The sequence below is a fragment of the Pinus tabuliformis genome, chromosome 7 (genome assembly GCF_031772625.1).
Source record: "Pinus tabuliformis cultivar Carrire ecotype Pingquan chromosome 7, CPIR1, whole genome shotgun sequence".
Classification (NCBI taxonomy): Eukaryota; Viridiplantae; Streptophyta; class Pinopsida; order Pinales; family Pinaceae; genus Pinus; species Pinus tabuliformis.
In genome coordinates this window covers 1,833,323,337-1,833,350,487 of record NC_142293.1, presented here as the reverse complement: position 1 = coordinate 1,833,350,487, position 27,151 = coordinate 1,833,323,337, and the positions used below count along the sequence as shown (strand labels likewise).

Below are 27,151 nucleotides of genomic sequence, written 5' to 3'. Positions count from 1 at the left end.
ACAGTTTACTATTTTTTAGCAGTTTTTCGGGTCCTGAACTTCCGGAGCCGTTTTGAGGCCCTAAACGACGTTTTTTTGGGATTCTGGGGCAACGTGGGTCCATGGATCGATGTTGCCTCCCAAAGTCGTAGTACTCGGATAGATCTTTCTAACGAGCTATCGTACGCGTCAAACGGAGATCGTATGCCAAAGTTACGACCCCGGGAAATTGATGTTACCAATTTACCCAAACGGGGCCCACAATTTGGCGTTTCATCTTCTAGGGTTAGGTTTCGGGATGTGAAGGGTTTTCCATTGTTTCTCAACAATAAATAGGCCTTTGAGCCTCATTGTAACACAGTTCGGAACAGTTCAGAGGCATGTAGCCGCACATCTCTTCTCAGAGATAAGCTACCATCGCCCTAGCTGGTTTATTTCCATTTCTGGTTGTAAGCATATTGCAGTATTTTCCATTAATGAAATGAAGCATTATTTCCGCTGCATCTCTGTGTTTATGGTTATTGCATCTCTGTATTTGAGGTTATCTTTGTAATCTATTGCGTTCCCATTTAAATCCGAATCACAAATCTTTTTACAAGGCCAGTCATTAAAGATTTTGCAATAAATCTGAAGATCTGAGTAAAAAAAAAAAAAAATCAGAACAAGGGTTTCAAGTTTTGGGGCTCCTAAACCCAGATCTATCTTCTCCTAGCCCAACACTAGTTCTATTGGGCCTAGATTCTCCTTACTCCATTTCTGATTTGAATATTTGATTTTCTGAAGCTAATCATTCATGGGTTTTTGCAGAAAATTTGGTAAAAAATTGTGTTTCAGGTATATAAAAAATTTGGGCAACTTGGGCAAGTGATCTTCAAGGCCTAGGGCCTAAGGGTTTGATCTCTAAACCATCTTTTTCCTCATTGTTTGCTACAGCAGTCATATAACTTTCTAATAGTGGTGAAAAACACATCTAAGTGGTTTGAAATTAGCTAAAAAATTGTTAAATACATTAATAAGTCATTTATGTTTGATGTGTGTCAAGAATTTGGCCTAGATCTACATTTTGGGTCACTGTTATCTCTAAATAATTATGTTTCTGAAGTCTGAAATATAAGAGCGGAAAAATTTCATGTGTAGCCTAAAATCAGTTCTTAAGTTGTCTTATACATTAAGGAATTAATTTCATGAGTTGGGCATTAATCATTAGGCTTATTTCATGTTTTAATTGTTGGCTGTAATAAGTATATCAGATCTAATATAATTCTGGAAATCACATCACAACAAGCTGAAAATTTTTGATAATACATGTGGGCAAGTTTCGAAAAATTTCGGTAAATTTTTGGCATAAAGATATCATTGATAGCTTACTATTTTCATTGTCATATTGCTGCTGTCATAAAAAATTTCTTACTGCCATCCTAAAAATTAATTTCTGAAAAGTAAGTACTTTGTCATGGAATTGTGATAAAATGCATATCCTTTGTTTCATAAACTGAGTATTTTTTTTTAACATCTGTTGACATTGATATCGAATTGCAAAGTTGTTTTTGTTCTCTTTGAGCTAAATTGTATCAAGAAGATTTGAAATAAACCGGTGTTTTAACTATAGTATCTTCAAGAGTTTATTTTCTAAGTCTTCATCTAAAAAAGGCGAGCATTTCATTTGGGTAATTGAGGGCTTTTGCGGCATAAGTGTTTTCCCATTCTCGAGTCTAACTTCATCTCATCTTCCGATGCATTTGCATATAAGTTAACTTTGCATAGATAAAATTTACTTCCAAGCATAAGCTTGGTCGATAGATAGATAGATCTCCATCTGTCTTTTCTTGAGAAACCTGTTTTAATAGTACTTAAAACGGTGACCTTGCAATCGTCAAAGCCATAGTTCTCTGCAGCGCCGGAAGCACCGAGTATGTTAGAATTTCAGGAGAGGTATCGTTAATCACACCTTAGTGTGCTTCTCCTGATATTCTCTCTGCCAATTACTACGAAATCAGGCTCAACACAGAAAGGATTGAAGGGTTCACATTTAAATAGGCATTTAACTAAAATTAACCAAGATTCTTGCATCTCACATTAGTTTTAGGATCTGCATTTCATATAAAATAGTCATTCATCTAAGCAGCAGTTGCTAATCGATTACTTGGCCTTAATTTCCCTAGCAAGATCGTTGGCCTTAATCAAATCCTATAAGTCTTGCTAAATCTTAATCAAGTACTTGATCACTTCATTGTATCTCCCGAACTGATGGGTTCCCAACTAGTTCTTCTTCATTCCACTTTTCCATAGGGTCTACCCCCCTTAGCCTATTGTAGGGAGACATCTTAAACAAAGAGATTGGGGATCAGGGTGACAGCCCCCAATCTGAGCCGTTGTCGCGGTGCCTATACATTCTGTGCGACAACACAATGCAAGGGGGAGTCTCTTAACATGATAATTACTTGTGAAGTTATTTAGTGTTCTCCTTTTATTTTTCCTTTATTATTCATCAAGCAATTACCATTCAAAACAAGAAAATAGAGATCATAGTGCACAAAAGACAAGAGACACCAGAAATTAGGCTCCAAGCTAGGGCAAAACCCCACAAGGGGGAAAACCCAACAATAATCTTTCTCTTATAGAATTAGATCAAAATGAGATATCCAAGACCAAGACCAAGACCCAAAACTGCCACCAAAACTCCAAGTCCAACCCTCCTCCAAGTCACCTCCAAAGTCAAAAGTCAACATAGGTCAAACTGGTCTTCCTGAAATTTCGCTCCAAAATTTTTTGGCCTTCTTGAAATCTTGCTCCTAAAATTTCGGGTTTATAACTAGGTCAAAATTTCGACCTTTTCCTCACAGAAATCCTTCCTCATGTGCGAGTTCTTCATTCCTTTCTTCTTCATTCTTTTATTTGTTAGTTAGGTGCAAAAGATATGTATAATGATGAATGAATGAAATGCCCTCCAAAGTGATCGAACTGTCCTCTATATATATTTGTCCAGGAGATTGAATAGATGGCTCTTGGAAGCTCAGGCCAACTTGTTCCCAAGGAGGGACGACTTCTACATTTTGGTGGACTTTGAATCAATAAAAATTCAAAATTATTTTTCTTACAAATGTCCAAATGGGACAGGACTCAAGTACATTTTCTTTGACTCAAAATAAGTTATGTTTGACTCTTTTTTACTCTTATAAGCATGAAGAACATGCGGTCACCAAAAATAAATAATAATAATAAATATGTCAATGATAAAAAATACATTTTATTACATTATGAAGACTGACTCTAGTTACATTTTCAACAATCTAGAGTCACCAGGGATTGCAATTCTCTGATACACCTTTCCCTGAGATAAAGTAGAGTGTTGATCCTATATATGCTACCAACAATCTCTAGTAAATGAGGAGTCATAATATATGCTTCATTGTCTCTAGTTTTCCTTAAACTCGACAAATCCCATTTGTCAACCCACTCTTATCCAATCGGGCCTTTTATGGCCAGCCCCCGGTAAGATGACTAACCATGCAAACCAACCTCTCAAGATGGAAAGAAGAAAGACATGAGCAAATTGAAATGCTTTGCTTGTCACAAGATTATCCATTATACAAGTCAGTGTCCAAACACGAAGAAAGGCAAGGGAAATGCATAACAGGTTGCAGCATCAGCAGACACAAAGGTTAGTGAGTTTGCCACCACGTTCAAGAAAGAGTTCTCATTGGTGTCTTGTCTTTCAGGCACTATAGCCAAGGTTGCATGGCTAGCAGTCAATGGTGCTACTCGTCACGTGATGGCATCTATTGCCTCAAAATCTAGCAAGCTTTGTAAGGGGTAACTTACAAGGCAAAACCTAGACCAAGGGACAACAATGAGGTGTGGCCCATTGTCACCACAGCCACTACCTCCTGCTCTTTTGTGGACTTTCACCACTAGGGAGGCTTCCCTTTAGATAGGTCACCTAAGGATATATCAAGTTCAAGGATCAAGGTGACAAGGAAGGCTTATAGAGGACAACTCTTTCTAAGAACAAGGCTCAACAAGTGTAAAAGGGCAATTTGCATCCTCTAATAAGGCCAATTTAGGGCACAAATGATCTAGGGCTTGAGAGATAGCAAGCCAAATGGATTAACCTAGAATCAAGAGGCCAAGAAAAGGCTTCAACACAATGAATATTAGCAACCAAATGGAACAAGAAGCCTTCAACAAGCCCCAAGTTGAAGCCTAGGGCAAACTAGGGTTTATCTAGGGCAAGATTAAACCAAGGCAAAACTTAAAAGGATTTTGCTTTGAAGTGGAAGGATTGGCCATTAAAAGGGTTTATTTTGAGGCAACCAAGACTCCTTCCAATGTTGAATCCTTCCACAAGCCAAAATTTCAACACTAGCCCAATTTGTGCCCTAGCCCTAGCAAGTAGTTTGACCTTAAGGGGCTGAAAATCATATTAGAAGAGAAAAAATCAAATTTATGGTAAATTTTGAAGGTGATCAACAAAGTGGCAAGGCCAATACCTAGTCCTTGGGATGGAGTCTATGGGAGTAAAAGATATGCTAAGTCTTGATAAGGAGTAAGCGAATAATGAAGCCCTAGCTTTCAAAATCCTAACTATTACTTTTGTGAGGGAACGAAGTCACTTGGGAGAGCTAGTTTAAACATACACCAAGGGGATTTCCATTCACATTCTACTAGTTAGTAATGCATACAATGATATCATCTAGATTCCATACATTGATTTTCAACAATAACTAGCACAATAGAAACCCTAGATAATAAATCATTCCATACATTAGACACAAGAAAAAAAACTTATTAAATCCAAGGCACACTTACAAGATAAAATGCATGTACAATCCTTTATTGCTCCAAAGTAGCATCTCTAAGTCTAAGACCAAATAAATAGCTCCAAATAGCAAAGTACAACCATAGAGTCACATCTCCAAAAGGAATCAAGAAGGCCGAAATTCTCCAAGAGGGTCAAAATAGTCACAAGTGATGATGATCCATACAAATGAGCCTCTCCTCTATTTATAATTTTATATGAGTATGACTAATAATTAGCCTACAAAGCCCCTAAAAACAAGTAAGATGATAAAATGTACTAGAGTTACAAGCCAACCCACCAACTTTAGGAAAATATGCCCTAGTTAGCCCACACGAGTGAATTGTAAGGTCTCTAGGGATGACGCCATCCAATGTAAGTGCTCAAAATGCCATGTCCAAGGGTGATGAGGTGTCCAAGATGGTGTAAAAGCATGTCAAGTCCATGATTTGAAGGTTGGCCCTCAAATTCACCTCGTTGCCTCCTGTGGGGTCCCAAGACCCAGCTGGGGTGCCACAAAGTGGTATCCATGGGTCTCCAATTGCTAAAAGTGCCCTCCTCTGCTCCAACGTTAAGGGGTTATTAGGTGCAACAAGCCCTCCCTAGTCTCTTAATGGTAGACCATCCTCATCTGGGCTTTAAATTAGCTGTTGTCAGTCAAGTTATGTGAAGACCAACTTGGGGATGTGTTCAATCCAGTTGTGTCATCCTAAAGAATCATCAAATTTGGGACAATCTCAACCAATGTTCTAAGTGTTCGAGGTGCTTTGGGACATGTGCCTTCTAATGATGTTGCTAGGAGGCCTACAAGTCTCAACACTTTACTTGTTTGTGCCAATACACTTCTTTAGAGGGCCTGGATACCTGTGGAGTAGGTGCCCAAGACTTGGGTTGTTGAACCACCTAACAAGAACAACATGTATTCTAGGAAAGCAACCAATCATTAGGGACCAAGACCAATAATGCATCTAAGTGAACCAAACTTGAATGTTAAGGGCAATTTAATACTTAAAATAGGGATCCCCTTCCAAAATCAAGACCCTAATCTCGTAAAGATGTTTTATCCCTAGGTAGTGATGCCTAAAGGTCAACCCTATTAGGTGCTTCCAGCCCCTAGGGGGAAGTAACATTTTCTTAGTCCACCCTCCAATTGATAGGTGTTAGTGAATAGTAATGACCGTAATGGAGGGGATAAGGCTTCATGGTCAAATGGACTAGCTGATGGTAGTGTCCACATCCTAAGTGTATAGATGTGAGGAGGGAGCAATCGTGAATGTATGAGTTACTAGCTCAGCCTTTGTTTTTCCATCCCTCTTCTGCGCCTTTTACTTCTTGATCTTTCTTTGTATTATTGCTTACAGCGGAAGTGTTAGAGCTTTCTTTTTATGATGTAGCAGTTTTATTACCCCTTCAAGATGAGGCATTTTATCACTCAATAGGGTTGGGACATGCAAGGGTTCCTCTTTAATATAATGGAGCAACATGTGCTCAGGAACCAGTTGATGGCCATATGAGTGAGGTAGAGCTAATGATATGCTTTTTCCCACGTGCTAATCTTTATGTCCATGACCATCTTCTACATTTTAACTTTTCTTTCTTTGTTTAGTTGTGGCCATGATATGCTCTTTCTGTTTCTTTTAGCTGCATCAACCACCAAAGGCTAAGTTTCAAGGCCCTACTCAAGGTATGCGAGCATATGAGTCAAGGCAAGTTGAACTCAAAGAATGGAGATGAGATACGGGCTTGTAGTGTAAGATGGAAGGTGTTAATTATGACATATGGGAAGATGGAACTACACTATCTCAATCTGGGCTTCCCAAGTAGTGCCACTCTTATACCCAAAGGGCCTTAAGGGAGATCCCATTAGACTAGGATCAAAGATTAACCCCCCAAGTAAGGTGAGAGAACAAGAACACAGTCAAAGTTTGTCAATCTTTCAGATCACCCCATAATCCATACTAAATGCTCAAAAACAAATAAGTATAAGCACCTGATTGCAAAATGATCAAAGTACCTTTTGAGTGGTAGCCCACATTCGTCGATGTGCTCATGCTGGACGGGTGAGAAGCAAATGGTTGATGCAAGTGGCAGAGATATATGGCATATCATCAGCTAATGGTGGCTGACAGGGATTGTTGGTTATCTAGCTAGTTGGCTTGTTTCCAATGTAAGAGAAAAGCTTTCTCCTATGGGGTTACCCATTTTGGTGGGTAACAGGATCACGGGAGTTATTCACCAGTATTTCAAAGGGAGACTCAGAACTACATGTGGAGGTTGTTCACAATCCCAAGTGTGTTGTAGAGGGTGTTGGGAAAGTTCAGTTTCAGCTAGAGTCAGGAGGTCCTTTGGAGGTGACAGATGTGTCATATGTTCCAGGGCTAACCAAGAACCTCCTCACAATCTCAGCCATGGAGAACAAAGGGTATGAGGTCTATTTCTTGAATGGACAAGTACTTATCGGGTCGAGAGCTTCCATTCCAAGCTAAAGATGAGTAATTAAAAGCAAAGAGGGTAAGTTATACATGTTGAAGCCTCAGCATGTACATGCTCTGACAACTTGTGAGAGTTATGCCACAGAAGGATGGGTCACTTCTATCTTAGACCTTTTTTGATATTGAGGGAGATTGTCACTGGTCTTTCGGAGTTCAGTGTAAAGCAGCAGGATGTGTGCAATGAAGGTGCAATTTGTTGATATTTGGTAGCTTGGAAGGTATTTCAGAATGGAAAAGCCTTAGGGGCTCTATGGTTTTGAGTTTGGGGTTTTGGACACAAAGGAGCAAGCTTGAAAATCCAAGAAAATGAATTTAATAAATCTAATTTAATTATGAGTCAAGTCGACTCATGTCAGCCAGCAAGGCCAAGAGACATGACCCTTGGGGTTTCACACCCCTTGGACTAATTAATATAAATAGAAGCCAAAGTATAGGCTAGAAACATAAGTGGAAGGAGACACACTTGTGTGCATAGAACAACCTCCGGGAGGGCCGTAGACCTTAGAGAAAATTTGCAGCATCAAGGCAAACTGCAACACATGGAAGTCTGTTAGAGGGCCCAGGTGTTTGGGAAGTCGGTTTGAGGGTTGCAAGGCCTCAGAGCACGAGCCACAGTGTTAGTTTTTGGTAGCATCGGAAGTGCTCTAGCCTTGAAAATTGGTGGAGAGGCTAAGGCACATGAGTTCTAAAGAACCCAAAAACCGTTTGGTGAAATTCCACCCGGATTGTATTTTATTAAATTAATTAATATTTTTAAAGGAGTTCCTAAGTCTAAACTTAAGGAAATTAAAATATTAATGGCATTAATCAAAAATATGGGTGAGAATGATCTAGAAGGCGGATCAAGTCATATTTTAATCTTAGCCGTTGATTAGAGACTTAATCTCGAGTGTTGAAGACTCAACAGGAAAAGTATAAAATGGAGTATTGGGGTTCATTTGTAAACACACACAGAAAGATTGAGGAAATCGATTTTCTGAGGTGAGAAGTTCTCAGGAGGAAAATCGGTTGGGGAGATCTTGTAGCTGAGGGGCAGAGAGAATCTGGGAGAAAGACTTTCCGAAAAATACAAAATAGAGAGGCAGCACAGTAGCCAGGAAAGCTGACGCAGAAACGCTACCTATCACGTAGATCCCAGAACTGTCGGAACAACAGAAACTGTCGGAACTGTCGGGAACTGCCAGAATTGTCGGGAATTGCCGAAACAAGCAGGAGCGCTGACACAGAGGCAGCGCAATAGCCGGGAGCGCTGACGCAAAAAAGCTGCGTGTCACACAGATTCCAGAACTGTCGGAACAGTCGAAACTGCTAGGCACTGTCGGAACTGTCGGGAGAGCTAACGCAGAGGGCAGAGAAGGTGACGCAAGGCTGACGCAAATCAATGCAGAAATAGTCGGGGTTAGCCACTCTTGTATCGAATCAACCGGAATTCTGTCAGGTGAAGTGAGGTAAAACTAACTTAGATTTTCCGCTAGTATTTTCTCTGTAAAGGATTGCTAGATGAGCATCCTAGATTTGTATTCAGATATTTCTCCTACATAATAATAAACCCTCAAAGCTGCTGCACCAGTTTTCCCACGTTGGGCTTTTTCGGGGACTATTGTGTCCAAAAATAAGTGTGTCCTATGTATCTTGTTCTTTGCTTTGTTTTTTGTTTCATGAAATCAAATATTTAATTAGTGTAGGTTGCAGAAATAATTTGCTTTAGTAATCAGAAGAATAACTTGATGAATGTAATTTAAAAATCAAGTAGGTGAAGTAGATTAAGATTTGCTGCAGTAGGGGTTCCTTCAGTAGTTGGAATTTTCACATGGTATCAGGGCATTGATTTTGAAACAGGAAGAGCAAATCCACTACTGAGCAGTGAGACCGAAAGTTGCACTTTGCAGCAATTCGAATCCCCTTGAAGGGATTGCGCAATCCTTGCCGGGAAGCAGATCCGAGGAAATCTCTCTCTGAGTAAGACAACAGAGAGGTACGATTTCTAGTTTGTGAGTTTGCAAAGGCAGAGGGAGTGAACCAGAGCCTCAGCGTAGTGCTTGAAGGGCGCAGTTTCTGCCGGGGCAGAAATCCGCTGGAAAAGAACGAAGACACGTAGAAGGAGAATTTTCTCCTCAGAGAACTTTCCACCAGAAAGTTTGAATTTCTCACTTGCTGAGCAGCTGAGCAGTGACTAGAGGAGTCAATTCGACAGTTAGGTGAGATTGCATCGCATGGACTCAGAGATTAGGACAGGTTGGAAGGAGCTTCCAACTATGTCATATGGAAGACGAGCATCTTAGCTGCTCTAGAGGAATATGATCTCGAGGCCTACGTCAATAGTGTTGTAGTTGTTCCTGCTGACAACAATCAAAAGAAGAAATACAACGTTGATCAAGGGAAGGCGAAGAGGCTCATTCTCGATGGAGTTCGAGATCATGTGGTCTCACACTTGCATGGCAAGGATACAGCCCGAGAGATGTGGGAAGCCTTGTCTTCTCTGTACGAAGGTTCTTTCAAACAGCGGAAGTGTACTTGGAACAAAAGTTGCAGCGGACTTTGATGCAGAAAGGAGAAGGGGTGAACCTCTATCTTTAGCATCTTCTGGACACTAGAGACCAGCTTGCTGCAGTGGGGTCCACTCCTTAGCTAACCACGATGGTGAGGATAGCCCTGAATGGACTCTCGGATGAATGGCAAGTTTTCGTCCAAAGCATATTGGGCAGAGACAAACTACCTTCATGGGAGGAGATGTGGGCGGCTCTTCAATAGGAGTTGTTAAGGAGGGACCTAGTGAAGGTCAACCTCAGTGGCCACAATGGGAGTGGCACAAAGACAAAGGAGGAGGAGGAGAACACAGCTCTAGCATCGAAGGGACAGCAGAAGCTGAAGCGAAAGAACATTTCGAAGATGAAATGTTTCAGATGTGGTGAGATGGGTCACTTTGCATCTCAGTGTCCTTTGAAACAAAAGGATAAGGACGAGAAGCATGATCCAAAGGCTGCTTCAACAAAGATTGACTGGGATGAGTTTGCCATGAGTCCCCACGCATCTCCAGGAGGGAGATGGGGCGATATTGAGCTATAGTCGAGAGGACTACATGTGGGCAGGATCCTTGAGTAGTCCACCTCTTGGATCAATTCCTTGCTACAGGAGCCCAAGATTCAGCAGTAACGAGATGGACTTAGTGTCAGATGATGCAGTGGAGTGTTTGGAGGACAGATGCAGTAGATTGGGACCAGAGACTGATCAGCGCAATGCAAGGTTGGCAACAGTGCAGTTGGCACAGAGCAGGAGTCAGCAATAGTGCAAAAGATTCAGAGGGTCTAAATCAGCAACATTCAGATTCCAACATTCATTGTATTATGTTGAACACAGTTAAGTTCAGCTAATCTTGGATGTTTTTCAGTTGCTTCTCTTAGCAACTGAGTTGCAGTATGAATGCAGTGTTAGCAGTGCCAGTGCTAGTAGCATAGCAGATGCAGCATTTGAGAGGGAGTTGTAGTACAGATGTAGCAGTGGTCGTGGCAGTGTCATGGGCAGCAGTACGGAAGCAGCAGCAGCACAGTATTGGTGGCAGCAGCAGTGCAGAAAGGAAGTGCCTCAGAAACAGAGCAGCATGCAGGTGGACATTGTTGCTAGAGCACTTCCCTCGCTAAGAGGGAGTGTTAATTTTTGGTAGCATCAGAAGTGCTCTAGCCTTGAAAATTGGTGGAGAGGCTCTAGCCTTGAAAATTGGTGGAGAGGCTAAGGCACATGAGTTCTAAAGAACCCAAAAACCGTTTGGTGAAATTCCACCCGGATTGTATTTTATTAAAATGATTAATATTTTTAATGGGGTTCCTAAAGTATAAACTTAGGGAAATTAAAATATTAATGTGAATTAATCAAAATATGGGTGAGAATGATCTAGAAGGCAGATCAAGTCATGTTTTAATCTTAATCGTTGATTAGAGACTTAATCTCGGTCGTTGAAGACTCAACGGGAAAAATATAAAATGGGGGCTTGGGGTTCATTTGGAAACACACACAGAGAGATTTAGGAAATCGATTTTCTGAGGTGAGAAGTTCTCAGGAGGAAAATTGATTGGGGAGATCTTACAGCTGAGGGGCAGAGAGAATCTAGGAGAAGGGCTTCCTGGAAAATACAGAACAGAGAGGCAGAGAGAGCTTGCAGAGAGGCAACATAGTAACCGGGAGAGCTAACGCAAAAAAGTTGCCTGTCACGTAGAATCCAGAACTGTCAAAACAATCGAAACTGCCAGGAACTGCCGAAATTGACGAGAACTGTCGAAACTGTCGAGAACTGCCGAAACAACCAGGAGATTTGACGCAGAGGGCAGAGAAGGTGACGCATGGCTGACGCAGAGCCAATGCAGAAATAGCCAGGGTTAGCCAGTCTTGTGCCGGATCAGCGGGAATTCTGCCGGGTGAAGTGAGGTAAAACTCACTCAGATTTTCCACCAGTATTTTCTCTGTGAAGGATTGCTAGATGAGCATCCTAGATTTGTATTGAGGTATTTCTCCTGCATAATAATAAACCCTCAGAGTTGTTGCACCGGTTTTCCCACATTGGGGTTTTTCGGGGACTATTGTGTCCAAAAATAAGTGTGTCCTATGTATCTTGTTCTTTGCTCTGTTTTCTGTTTCATGAGATCAAATATTTAATTAGTGTAGGCTCAGAACTAATTTCCTTAAGTATTCAGAAGAATAACTTGATGAATGTAAATTTAAAAATCAAGTAGGTGAAGTAGATTCAGATTTGTTGCAGTAAGGGTTCCCTCAGAATGTAGGAATTTCACACACCACACCTGAAACACTTGACATTTGACAGGTTCTTCTTCTTTCTTTGTTCCCCTTGCCCTGGACTAGGACCCTTTGATGTGAGGGCCACATTCTCCTCCTCCTTCACCACCTTCGATCCACTGCTACTGCTGCCACTGATGGAACTCTTTAACAGAGATCACCTCAACTCTTCCTACTCCAAGTCTGACCACATCTTGTCTCATTCTAGTAGCTTGTCTCTGCCCAATATTCTTTGGACAAAAAATTGCCACTCCTCAGAGACACTATTCAGTGCCAACCTCACTAGCTTTGTTGGTTGAGGCGCTACCCCAACAGCTACAAGCTGGTCTCGGACCTCCTGAATCCTGGTGAGGAAGGGATCTATGCCTTCCCCTTTCTGCATCCTGATGCATCTCAGCTTCTCCTCCAAGAACATCTTCCGCTGCTCGGAAGTGCCCTGATATAGCGTGGCGAGAGCATCCCACATCTCTTTGGCAGTATCCTTGCCAGCTATGTGTGAGACTATATGGTCCCGGACTCCATCCAGGATCAACCGCTTTGCCTTTGCCATTTCCTTCCTATATTCCTTTAGTTGATCCGCATCCTGGGGAACTGCCACAACGCTGTCTATGTAGAGCTTTAGGCCATATTCATCCAACAAGAAGGACATCCTAGCCTTCCAGATGACATAGATGGAGGAACCCTCCACCCTATCCTAATCTCTCAGCCCAGTTGTGGACATCTCTGATCAAGTCAAAAACTCCTTCTTTCCCTGTGCTTGGCTGCTATTCTGCTACTCGCACTCCCTTTTGGAATGTGCAGACCGCTAGCTTCCACTGTCAATCTGCAACTGGAAAATTGAACTTTCGAGACTCAAAGTTCCCTGAGAGAAATCTTCCCCCTGACCCGAATTCTACTTCTGCAACCTACAGCAAAACCCTCTGCGTCCAACCAGGAATATGCTCAGCAGAAAACTGAGTTATTGCAGCTCCCTCTACTAGTTGGAATCATTGATTTGGGAGATTCAAACCTTTTCTGCCTCCTGCACTGAAAAATCGAACTTCCCCAAGCGACTCGGCCTTCCTAGCAATGAACTACGTTGCCTCAAGAATTTTGGCCTGCTGCTTCTTCTGAGCAACGAAATTCTTCGCTTCTAAGCTTTCGGTTGATCACTTACACTCTGATACCATGTGAAAATTCCTACAACTGGAATCCTATAGCAACACCTGGTATTATTTCTTATAACTGATAAATTAATTATTTAGTTTATTGCTACAGCAACATCGAAATAAACACACTAAAACCTTCACAAATAAAATTGCAGAAAATAAATAGCGTTGGAACTGAGAAAATACTAGCACACACAATAAAATTAACACCATTGTTTTGGACAAAAGTCCCCGGAAAAACCCAATGCGAGAAAATTGATGCAACAGATGAGGGCAAGTATCTGACAGAAATAATTAGAGAGAAAATTCTCTCACCCCACAAGCAATCCCGACACTAGCTTCTATAGAAAACTGGTCGTCTAAACCCCAGCGTAGGCCCTCTGCGCTGCCTCACACATGTGGCTCGAATCTGCCTCTGCGCAAGTCATCTAGCCTGCCTCTGCTGCTGGAAGTGACTCTCAGACACTCTAGGAGACTTTCCCGGCCTCTAGAAACTAAATAGACCTCCCACTCAGTGAAATCGAACTGCTCTATGTCAGCTTCTGCGCTGCTTCTGTGTGGATCATTTCTGTCACTTATTGTTGCCTCTCTGGATCTAGAAAACTTCCTCTGAATCAGTGTCCCTGCCCCTCACTATCTTTGCTTCCTCACTGAAGTTCGAACTCTCCGGCAACTGACTGTTGCTACTCTGGAAAATCAAATTCTCCAAGTGACTCTAGTGTTCTCAAGTGTATTCTCCAAGTGCCCATTGACTTCCTCTTATCATCCACTATTGGAGCTCCAACAGCCAAGATTAAAACTTAATCGATGGCTAGGATCATCTTGGAATCGATCCCTATGAGTTTCTAGATGATTCTCACCTTGACTTAATTAATACCAATTAATTAACCAGTTTTCCTAAGTTTAGACTTAGGAAACATTAAAAAAATTGGTTAATAATCTAATTAAGTCACTTCTAGGTGGAATTTCCATAAACGATTTCTAGGTCTTAGAGATCTCATATTGTAGCCTCTCGACCAAATTTTGTGGCTAGAACACATCCGATGCTACAAAAATTAACAAGGTCAAGACCACTCTTGTGGCCATGGTTATTTCATAATTTTGGCCTTTTTAGAGAAAGACAGATCAAGCAGCGTAAAAAAAAGTCAAGGATACAAGGTTAGATGATTCCTTGTAGGAGAGAGTAGATCTCACTATTAAGATGATGGACCATATCATTGCTTTGTTGTGATTTGTAGACACAAACCAACCCATCCTAGGAGAGGTTTATGAGGGGTGGGATTCCATGGTTGAGTCAATAAGGACCATTGTTTTACAGAATGAGTGCCCTAAGTATGAGACATCAGCATAGGCCTTTTTCATCATCATATAGGATATTCTTGTCAAGAAGTGGGATAAGAATTGCACACCTTTGCATTGGTTTTCGCACTCATTGAATCCAAAATACTATAGCAATGAGTGCCTCAATATGGACCTTCATAGATGTTGAGATTTCATAGGGGAGGAAAGATGCATTTAGATGGATATATTAGGATACAACACTTTTTGATGAGGTGGAGAATGCCTATGTAAACTTTTCAACTGGCATCGGGAGATTTGCGGGCTATGATGTGATTAGAGATAGGGGGGTTAAGAAGCCCTATGCTTGGTGGGAAATTCATGGGGCAACATGTCCTCTTCTACAGCAGTTAACCATGAGGTTCCTCCCTCAAGTTATTTCATTATCTAAGTCACCTGACACGGGGATTCGGGATTCGTAGGATACGGGGATTCGAGTGTCAGATTCAGAGACGTTGAACCCCCGGAACAGGACATGTAGGATTCATTATATATTATTTTATTAAAAATATATATATATATATTATATATATATTAAAAATTAGATATTTCTTACACAAATTCTAATTAATGATACAAATTCATTGATTTCAAACATAAATGTTCATCTATAGCATGCATAGCACATACAAAATTCAAATACATGTCAGTGGTCACATAAATCATGATTCATAATTCATAAATGAAAGACAACTTACAACTACTTCATAAGTAGTAAGTACGCTGGCAGCAGGGGTCTCATTACTTGAATTATAAAGGTTTCATTGTACAAAGTCTTTATTATCAGCAGTTAGAGTTTTTATCTTGAAGTAGTTCTTTTGCAGTGTGTTGTCATCTCAGAAAAGAAATAGCATCCAGTTGAGAAGTGGCCTAATCTTGAAGCAGAATTATGACAGGAAAAGCCTGATGATGTGTTAACAAGAGTTGATTGGGCAGTGTGCAAGCGGATATGCATAGGGAATTACTTTCAACAGATAATGTGTTGTTGTTAAACTGAAATGCTAAGCAGTGAATTGGTTGTGATAGCAAAGGTTTAATGTCCAGTCAAGAAGAAGCAGAGTTGACTGTGTGATATAACAAGAGCAGTGATAGTGGCAGTATATGAACAAGGATGCGTGGCAACCCATTGACAACTAAGACAAAGTTCCTGTTACACTAATGTTATTCCTGTGACAGCAGTACTATTCTTGTTCCAACAATATTATTCTTGTGATGTGGTTGACTTGCCATTTCTTGTGAAAGATTGTTGTTGATGATTTCAGAGGCAATGAATAGATGAAGCAACGACAGTGACAGTGAGGTTGCCATGGTTTGATAGTGATATACAGAAGCAGCAGAAAATTGAATGAGAAATAAGGTGAAAAACCAAAGGAACAGTGTGTATTTTAAGTCCGCAGATTGCTTTTTAGGGGATTCTAATCCCAGAATCGGGACACGATGTGTCCGTACGGGATTCATACGAATCTCATACGGACACATCGTGTCCCATTCTAGGATTCGAATTCCTAGCGAATCGTGTCCGATTCGCAGGATTCGGATTCGTAGGGGGTTTAGGACGAATCCGGTTACTTAGTTCATTATCTTGTCATGAGAGGAATTTGAGCACACATGGGAATCCGTATAGTTTGAAGAAGAGCAGGCTTGAGCAGTCCAAGGCAGAGACAATGTTATAAGTGCACACTAACCTTCATCTTATTTACAAGCAGAGGGAGGATTGGTTGAAGGGAAGGACAAAGATGTGGGATGTGTTCCCTGATGATATGGGTTTGGACAACAGTGTTGAGTTGGCATTGGCCAACTTGGATCTTAATGAACCAGTGCTAGAGCCTATCACTTTTGATGATGGTGATCCTCTTCAGGGGTTATTCTCCACACCAACAAATAAAGAGATTGGATTGGATACAGAGGAGGATGGAGGAAAGAGCACTGGTGGTAGTGATGCTGATTTTGATGTTGATGAGCTATAGCCTATGAGATTCTTCCATGCTGATCACCAGTTCTAGTATCCACCCTGTTTTGTATTTGCCATTGGCATTCCCACCTATAGTAGCAGTGACTCAATGAATTAGGACTTAGTATCTATGTAATACATTTTAATTTTGATGACTTAACGAGAAAACTGCAGTTTATGGTTTTAATTTCTTGTGTTTATCAATTTATCATTATTGATGTAGTAGTAAGTACTAGTTGTATCATTGATGATTGTATGCATAATGTATGATTGAATTTATATCATCATCATGTAAATGTTTTAGTTTCTAAATTGAACCTTTGTCTATATTTCATTTTCTGTGTGTAATTCATTAATTTGTTATATTTTTTTTCATGTATATATATATATATGTGTGTGAGAGAAAATAAAAAAATTAAAAATTAATCCCAAGATCTCATGCATGAAGATCAAAACACTTGACTACTCAAGTTAGCCAACTAGGCTGCCTGTGTCCTGACTCCTACTCTTATTCAAGAACCACTATCACTCACAAAGTGCTGCAATGCCTTTATGATGGATGTTACTTACAGAATTAGTCATATTTATGCCTAAATAAATTCTCAACAAGAGATATGCCACCGCGATTTAGAAATCTTATAAGTCACATAACATGATGACACAGGGCATGGAGGACACAAAAATAAGAATATCCAACATGTGACACGACAACCCCATAACATGACAAGGAGGACACGTAACATCCATCCTAAAGGCATTGCAGCACTTTGTGAGTGATAGTGGTTCTTGAATAAGAGTAGGACACAGAAATCCTAGTTAGCTAGCTTGAGTAGTCAAGTGCATTGATCTCCATGCATGAGATCTTGGGTTGATCTCCTGGACTGACTGCATCTGTTGTGTGCCTCAGTCAAGTCCCTACAGAGTCAGGCGCAGTAATCAGTGGCAATGAGTTAGGTTGTGTACCATCCATGAAATGCAGGGAACTGTCCAGCACTTTCCCTGTGAGGCTTTTCCTTTGAAAAAAAGAGGATACAGATGGGATCTAACCCTGTTTTAGAATAGGTTGCAGTTAAGCTGGGTTAACTGATATTAACATAGTAGTATATTGCCTATATCCTACAGAGCTACTGGCATGATAGTGGGATTGGACAGCCCCACAAATCCACAAGTCTGCCCATGCGAAGACAAATCACAACGCCAAAGGAATCCACTTAACACATAGACCAATCAAATGATGTTAGTGCTGTAACGAAGGAGGATGCAGTGAAAGGTGGAAAAGGACCTACCATCCAGAAGTTTTTCAGTTGGTAGATGAGGTCAAGAGTCAAATTGCTGGTATTAAATACCTCTTACTAGCAATGTCTTCTGTGCTATGTTCAGTTCATAGGTATCATTTGGCACCATGTGTTCAAGTAATCACAGTGTCTTTATGTGCTAGGTTAGGTTCATGAACATCGTTCCGCACCATGCATTTTCAAGTACTTAAACCAGTTTGCCCAACCATTACAAAAATTGATATTTCGCGACCACCTCGTACATGAATCAAACATGAGCAATCCACAGATAAGGTCCCTCACCACACCAACACACTCACTCGTGCGTATATATACATAAATATGAGAGAGGGAGTGGGAGAGAACGCCCACACAAGGTTATTAATAAACAAATCAGGGAGATCAATCATCTCCTGGTGATTATACTAATGCAAGCGCAAATAAACTTTGAATTGAGTTTTAACACAGACAAGTCCCCAACACGCCCACTTATATATGTGTGTGTATCACCACCCACAAACTTATTACTACCCAAATTAGCAAGATCAATCATCTCCTGGTGACTATACAAATGCGAGAGCAGATTAATTTTGGATGAGTTTTAACATAAAACCGTCGCACATCCAAAAGATATAGAGAAATTGTAAAGAAGCTCCATATAAAACATACCGTGTTGATTCTTCGTCCGGATGTCGAGAGGAAACCTTGTCTGTCTGCAACTAGTTGGCAAAACATTTTCTGGAGCTTTATGAATAAGCTTATGGGTTCCCACTGAAGCCGCCCCTCTATTCTCGGTGGAAGTAAAAACAATCCAGCCGGCCACAAAGAAAAAGCTGGTTAATGCAATAGACAGAAACGCGCAATATGAAGTGCTTAGATAGAGTCTGGAACGAAGCCTGGAAGCCATTGAATGTGATCAAAGTAAACAACCTTCTCCGACCGTATGCATTGGATTCTGCTGTCTGAGAAATTAATAGATGGATGGGAGGGTTGACCTGGTTGTACAGAGTTAGGAGACAGCGACATTAATAGATGGATGGGAGGGTTGAACTGGTCGTACAAAGTTAGCAGATTCATTTCAGACTTGGACTTGGCCATCGCTACTCTTTGCTGCGTTGTGGAGTCCGTCTTTTTACCAAGCTTAAAAGCGTATATAATATTCAGGCTAATATGTTTGGTAAGTTTTCTGGCGTATTTTATTTTTTACTTTATGGTTTAATTTCTCCAGAATCCGATAGGCATTTGGAATTTGTTGGAACTACTGGTTTGAATTTGAATTGAATTGTGTTTCAGAATTTTAGGCAACAAAGTCATTTGAATGGTTAACTCTGTACAATTTGATTTCAGTTGCCTACGATTTGAAGCAACAAAATCAAAATTTGGTTAAAAGAATTTCAGAAAATCAAGCTAAATAACTCCTAAATTAGAACAAAAATTTTCCCAGATTTCTGTTTAAAACCGCCCAAACATATAATGTGTTTACACAATTATTTGTTATAATAGAGACGGGTTTGTGGTCTTTGAGGGTCTTATATGATGGTTTTCCTGTTTCATACAGGGCTTTTGTATCTTGGGAATATGACTTCTTTCAATATCTGGTTTTCATGCTTCGCATTCTGGTTTTTTTTTAATATCTGTCTAGGCTTGTTGTTATTTTGTGTACAATTTTGAGTTTTTGTTCTGATCTCCTTCCGGGATCCTATGACTGTTAATTCTGATATATGCTTTCATATCTGGGCAGGTTGTTCTGGGCAGGTTGTTCTGTCCAGGTTAATAATATTTTTAGAGAGTATATTTTTATTTTTAAAAATATTTTTGTGTTTTTTGTATTTAAGATTTTGTGATCCATAATGAATTAAGCAAAATCTTTTGATAAAAATCATAATGAATTAAGCAAAATCTTTCAATAGAAATCATATAAGAAAAGAAAAAAAATTGGTCAAATTTTATTTTTATATAATTTTTAACTAAAAACTTTGCTTAATATTTTTGTGTTTTGAGTGGTTAGTATTTTACATTTAATAAAAACAAAATTTTAATTCAATAATTTTAAATTTTATTTTAAAATTAAAAAATAATTTTAATAAAAAAATGTTTTTCGTTATTGTAAATGATATTATGTATTTTCAAATAGTATCTAATTTAACCCTTCACCCAAAAAAATACTCATTGAATAAAAGTTACTTTTTGTTAAATAAAAGTTCTTTGAATGTTTTCATTGGGTTTTATTTTTTAATAAAATTTGGTTTATAATAAATGTTTTTATGGTTATTTAAAAAACTAATAAATAATATAAGATATAAAATGTAATTCAATTAAATATAATTAAATCATAAAATCTGTATAGCTATGTGAAATTATATTGTAGTTGTCTATAATGAGACTTTTTGGAAGTCTTTCTGGTGGGTTTTTCCGGTCAAAATCCGGCATCAATTTATTGGAATCGCAAGTTTGATAGCTAGTTTCTGCACAATCAAAGCCTCCTAGGGTTTTTTAGGGTGCTGAATCCAAATATACAGTTAAAAAACCATTTTAACTGCAAAAAATCAAGATTTAACCTCAATTTCTTCCGCCGAATTCCGTCGCCGAAATCTCCAAAAAATCACATTATAGACAACTCCAATTATATTAAATAATTTATGTGGTTATAAATCATGTCAAGTGACATTACCAGCTAATAAATGTTTTTATGGTTATTTAAAAAACTAATAAATAATATAAGATATAAAAATATAACTCAATTAAATATAATTAATCCATAAAATGGGTATAGCCATGTGAAATTATGTTAAGTAATTTATGTGGTTATAAATCATCTGAAGTGGCATCACATTCAATAGCTATAACATGATTATATCACTTTTTATTATCAATGCTATACACTTACGTTTCATAAATCAATTCTTTATCATAATAAAGATTTTATTGGTAAGATGTTAAGTTTATAAATAATATAAGATATAAAAATATAACTCAATTAAATATAATTAATCCATAAAATGGGTATAGCCATGTGAAATTATGTTAAGTAATTTATGTGGTTATAAATCATCTGAAGTGGCATCACATTCAATAGCTATAACATGATTATATCACTTTTTATTATCAATGCTATACACTTACGTTTCATAAATCAATTCTTTATCATAATAAAGATTTTATTGGTAAGATGTTAAGTTTATAATATTAATATTAAGAAATGAGATATATATATATATAAGAGATGCTATTATAACATGATTACATCACCTTTTGTTATCAATGCTATACACTTAACATTTCATAAATCAAATCTATATCATAATAAAGATTTTATTGGTAAGATGTTAAGTTTATAATATTAATATTAAGAAGATATATATATATAAAAGAGATGTTATTAATGGTTAGTTTTAATTGTTTTATATATATATATATATATATATATATTATATACAATAGTTTAAAATCTAATTAATTTTGTTTGGATTGTTATATATGTTTTTTTATATAATTTAAGTTTATATTTTTATATTGAAATTGTATTTGATATTATATGGGTCATTTTCAATTTCATATATGATTTCAAAGTTAAGCAAATTATTTATTTTTTTTAATAATATAAGTAATTTTAATTTTTTTAAGTTATAATCTAATCTATTAATATAAAAATATAAAATTAGTCATAGTCTAACAACCTAAATATACATGACCAAAATGTTTTATTTGAGTTTTTTTTATTGTAGTCTATGTGATCTTAACATCTATATTGTGTTACATATTATAATAATAACAAAATGATCCTACATGCATAATAGAAAAGTAAAATCACGAAACTAATATTTTTACCTTGCTACTTCCAACCTAGATATCCATGTCTTCACATCTTCATTGGTCGTCTTCTTCCAATTAGTGTGTCAACATAATTACCATCCATAAGAACCTTCTCAAACCTGAGGATTCATTACATCCATACTTCCTAAGAGAGCTTGAGAGGACAAGTCTCCTAAATGGAATTCCACCTCTAAATATTTTCCATGAATTGCAATCATGAATTTATTGACTTCAGTTTAACTTTCCTTATAGCCAACAACTACGACCATGGTACAACACAAATTTTGTTCTCATCCCTATATTTACTTTATAATCTTCATGCAACCAAGTCTACCTAGAATAGGATTTGGTGACATGACATTAAACATCTACTACCTCTTTTCACACCTCTCCAATCCTCTTTGAATTTCCTTTAAGTCACACAGCACATGGCACCTCTCTCTCTCTAATTTTATTGATGCCATGTTCAAGGACTAGTTTTAATTGTTATACATGTTTTTATGCACAAAAAGTCAATATGATTAGTTTTGATTGTTATGTATGTTTTTATATATTATAGTTTATTTCTTTATATGATGTTATCGATGTCATGTTTAAGGATAAGTTTTAATTGTTATATATGTTTTTATGCACAATAAGTGAATATGATTAGTTTCGATTGTTATGTATGTTTTTATATAATAATTTAAATTTATATTCTTATATTGAAATTTTATTTTACATTATAAGGATCGCTCTTAATGTCATGTATAATTTTACGCCAATCACATTACCACCTAAATGGAATCAGGAATATAGAAGCCTCGCAATTAGTAACATTCCTGAAGAACCCAAGAGAATAACTATTGGGACATCTAACTCTAGGTAGGAAGTTATAAGATTGTCAAGATTTCTCTCCATTACTAGTCCATCCTCCTCCAAACCAATAAATAAATCTATCGCAAAAAAGGTATGATCGTCAATGAAGTGCAATAAACTGCAAAAAATGTAGACAACATATCCTTGACATAAGAAGGGGTCAACATAGAAACCACCAAGGTTATTCCACAAATGAGAAAGGGAAAATTTGTAATGTTCCTAACTTAAATAAACAATGATATATAAAGCAAAAACAATTCTCCGCACAGAAAATTTTAACAAACAATGCATACTCATAAAAACCCCAGAAGTAGAACTAGTTGAGCCATTTTATTAATCAATGGAGCAGTACAATAGTATGGATGAATGCACATGGGCTTGCCTCAATGGCAAGCATGGCAGAATCCAGGTGATGAGACAATGATATCAAGTACTGGAAAATGTTTGCTCTTCTAATGCTCAATGCTGCCTAGAAAACTACATTGATAGTTGAAAAGGAACTACAATAAACTCCACTTTCGCTACTTGGAAAATGCTACAAATTCATCCCCAAGCTCCTTGACCAAGACCCACAAAAACCCAAAAATGGTTTGGCTGATTTTGACCTCCCAAAATCGACCCCCAATGGCACTATGCAATCCCCCAGTGATTTTGCATTGTCTGCTGCAAAGATACGGTTGGAAACCCCACTTCCGGTGCTCGGAAAATTCTGAAACTTTATATCTAGGATCCTTGTCAAAAACCCAGAAAAACCCAAAAATAGTTTGGCCGGATTTTGACCTTCCAATTTCGACCTCCAATAGGCCATATGCCCTCCAAACTGCTCAAGGAATAAAGCCTGCAAGGAACACCAAAGAAATCCTCCTCCAAGCTCAAAAAATGCAACAATCACCTCTCCAAATATTTCCCTTAACCTCCACAGTGAAGTTCAGCCTCAAATATTGATACTCTACCCTCCACGTGAGCACCCAGTGTTGCCTCTGCGCTAGCCCAGGAAGTGCGAAAGTCACCCTGCAAGGTAGCACACTCCTCCACCTCCAAAAATCTCCCAAATGCCAACAATCCTCCGATGCCTCCTCTCCGGAAAATCTCTCACCCAAAATCCACTGCAAGACACCACAAGCAAAATCAACCTCCTCTTCATTGCGCCCTCCAGTAATATGCACCACCCAAAGATGAATGCAATCGCTAGAAATCACAATGAGATCCTCCTCCTGAAGAAATGAAGAAAAACCTTCCTAGGGTGGCACTCGAAGTCCCTTGAAGAAAGGGTGAGCTCTTCGCTTGAAGAACTCTTGCTAAACAACAAGTGACTCGGCTAAGCAGCTTGAGCAACCAAAGAGAAATTTGATATGCCAAAGATGATGAAATGAGGAGAGTTGCACTCCTTATATTGATTTTATGGAGAACTTTTCCCTCCACCGTGGGTCCCTCACTTAACCATCAATTTCCCCTCCATGCAAATCGAACTAGGGAATGTGTATTCTCCTAGTGTGGGTGGCCCCCACGTATAACTTAACCACATCAAAATAACTTCTAGCCTCCTAATAAAATTGAATGGGCCCTATCACCTCCAAAATTGACCCCAAAATGTAGAAATTAATCTTGTTCCAAAATAGTTTAGGAAGGAACATTACAATCCTCCCCTCCCAAATGTTGCTTGTCCCCAAGCAACTTTAGTGCTAGATACCCAAGTATGTGCTTGCCCTCCCAAGTAACATCCTCATCTGGCAAGCTCCTCCAATGCACCAAAATTGCTTGTCCTCAAGTAGTGCCTAAACAAGCACCCTCTCTAACCGTAGATCCCCACTATCTCTGCAAACTTCACCAGGGTCCCAAACATGCCATTGGATCATCCCTGATTGGTGTACTATCCTATAGTGAAGGGGTCCCTCGATACCAGGATCCCAAGCCAACCTGATCAACGTGAAGCACCCCTTGCTCCACTCATTATCCTGCCAGATAGGGGCATTAGAACCCCTCTATCTACTGCTAATAAGTAAAGCTTCCTAACGATGTAAAACTTCGTCCAAATCCTTATGAATTTGCCCTACCGAATAGCCCATCTTGTGCACAACAAGAGTAAACTCCTGAAGATGTAATCCAATCTTGGTGGGATTGAACCGTCATCTACCCAGGCCTCCCCCTATCTCCTCATATCGATCACCCTATCACACAGGTGAAGTTCCCCACACCATCAATGAATCAATAAAACCAAATGGAGGACCTGGATGGCCCTCCCCTGTAGAAACCAACTCACATCTATGGGTAGCTGAACTGCTCAGCCCTGTTATGACAGAATCCCATGCCCATCGCAGAAGGAATCTATCTTGTTGACATCGTGACACTCTGGTCATGACTAACTGCCTAGCATTATTATACCAGAGCCTCCTCTCCCATAACTCTCGGCCATAAACTATGCAATGATCAAGGCTAGGCCAATCTTCCCAAAGCGACTCAATAGTGCCAGCGCCTATCACTCCATGGCTAGCCCCAATCCTGAGCAACAATCTGCCTTGCCCTATGGTGAGGGCTTCTGTGATCCCCTGTGTGTCCGCCTGTGAATGAATCGGTTTGCCAGTTATCCCAACCATGCTCACTAAGGAGTGGAGTATCCCACCAATCCACTGGATTCATGGATCCCATAACCAAACTAGAGGTCCACAACCCCCAATCCTCTATGTCTATCGTTGTGACATGATGTTAGCTATTGGGACCCCCATATGCCCCATATGTGTCTCCTGTAGGTGTCCAATAGGTAAACACCGAGCATCAAGAACCTGTGTCACAAATAACCTACTGCTTTGCGCCTGCCAAATCACACAACAAGATCTGTTATTCCAGCTCCTGATGATGTGCTCGGGTACTGCAGTGTTGAAGAAAGTGTAACTAGGCTCAGTCTTCACAATGACGTGATATTTGTAAATGATGTAATAAGTTATTTTTGTATATCTTGCTACATGGGTTTCATGAGCAAGAAGTGTCATAGGTCAAAAGACTTCTTCTTGGTGTCCTTAGGATTTTATTATATGTTAAAGAGTCATGTCATGTGTAAAGAAGCTCTTTAAGAGCTTATATAAAATGTATTTAAGTAAAAACAACCCTCCAGGACCAAGAATAATCCTCCATTGGCATGCTCAAGAAGGTTGCAAGCAAATCGATTCAAAACTTATCAAGTCAACTTCAATATCGAATTAAATACATAAATGGCAATCATGTCGGCTTGGTTAAAATGACATGTCGGTTCATGAACTCACGTCGGCTCAAATATTTGGCATAAACCACTATAAATACCCGTCTAGGGTCAGTGCAAAACACACAAGAAAATCTCGCAATCTATCTTTGAAATTTCGAGTGATTATGGGCACAAAGATCCACATCAAAGGAGGGATAGATCTAGGGTTTAACGACTACCTCAGATGGGTATAAGGAGCAGAAGAACTCGGGTTAATCCCATTCTCGGAATTCCTATGAATTGAAGGTGTAGACAAGCTAGATCTCGGATGCATGAAGCAGAAAGGACTTCGAATGAGGATGCAACATTAGTATGAGTTCTGGACTAGATACATTCTCAGCATAAACATAATTCATGTGATGACAATCTCGGCATTCACCCTAAATGCAATCACTTATAGAGAGATACACTCCTTGTCAGTCTCGGCATTCCAAATAGACGCAACATGTCTATGATGAATAAAATCTTAGACATATACACGTACAGTGACTCATTCTGTCTCAACATATAGAAGTAGTCACGATCTAAGCGTATGTGAAGTTCTCATAGTGACACTCTATTTTAGTATATATATATTATGGATGATGTTCTTGGTCATAATTGTGTTGGGTTCAAGATCAGATTTTGATGAAGATCTCGGTATAGCTCTAAGAGATGTATATACAAATCTTAAGGCAAAAAGTGTTATGCGAAACAACAACAACGATTTGGATGAAGGTGTGGCAGTGTTGTAAGAATCACAATGATGGCCTCAATGAGACAGGCAGTGATGATCTCAGTGATGTAGTAGCGATGGATTCAATGGTGCAACAGTGAGGATGATCCCAACAGTGATAGAGAAGTGGATTGATGTCTTGGTCTTGGAGAGGCAGAATGTGCCAAGGGTCATGGTCTTGGTATTCGTCAATTGAAGATCTCTATAAGAAGAATTTTTGTGCGGGTTTTACTCTCCAAGAGGGAGATGTTTTGGCCTTGACAAGATGCCAATATCTTGTGTTCTTGCCTCTTTGATTTTATAGCAGTTTGATGAAGTAATCACGCACACTAATAATAATAAGAATATCAAGCTAAAGAAAATTGCAAAACAATTTCACACATTGTTATCATGATAAGAAGAATCACTTTAATTTATGAATGCCCTAGATTCTTCAACATGTTATCAGAGGGATGGTTTCAAAATTCAAAGAGAGGGCAGAAAAGAGACATGCAAAGATCAAAGCAAAACATCTCAGCAAGCTAAAGAATATCAAGATCTACATCTTGATCAAACCCTAGATCAAAGGATCAGCCTACAACAACAGTATATAGTAACAAGGGTTGCTGTCTATCCGATCAAGGAGATAATCTACAACAACAAAATCTTTTGTCTCCACAGTCATCACTAAAAGACCACCAAGACTCTCATCAAGATGTCCACAAAGCAATCAAAGACTACATCATCTCGAAAAAGGTCGAAGTCCAAAAGGCAGTCTACAACAGC

The 27,151-nt window shown here is 38.9% G+C and overlaps 1 protein-coding gene across 1 annotated transcript in view; it reads right to left on the bottom strand.

Annotated features, from left to right (window-relative positions):
• The window catches only part of LOC149255755 (putative glycosyltransferase At5g03795), a 68,917-nt gene extending 50,016 nt beyond the window's left edge, over positions 1-18,901 (bottom strand). The window contains exon 1 of the mRNA XM_089460562.1: positions 18,435-18,901. Within this exon, the coding sequence (XP_089316688.1) occupies positions 18,435-18,672 (238 nt within the window). The 5' untranslated portion in view covers positions 18,673-18,901. The remainder of the gene's footprint in view (positions 1-18,434) is intronic.
• Positions 18,902-27,151: the final 8,250 nt, after the last annotated feature.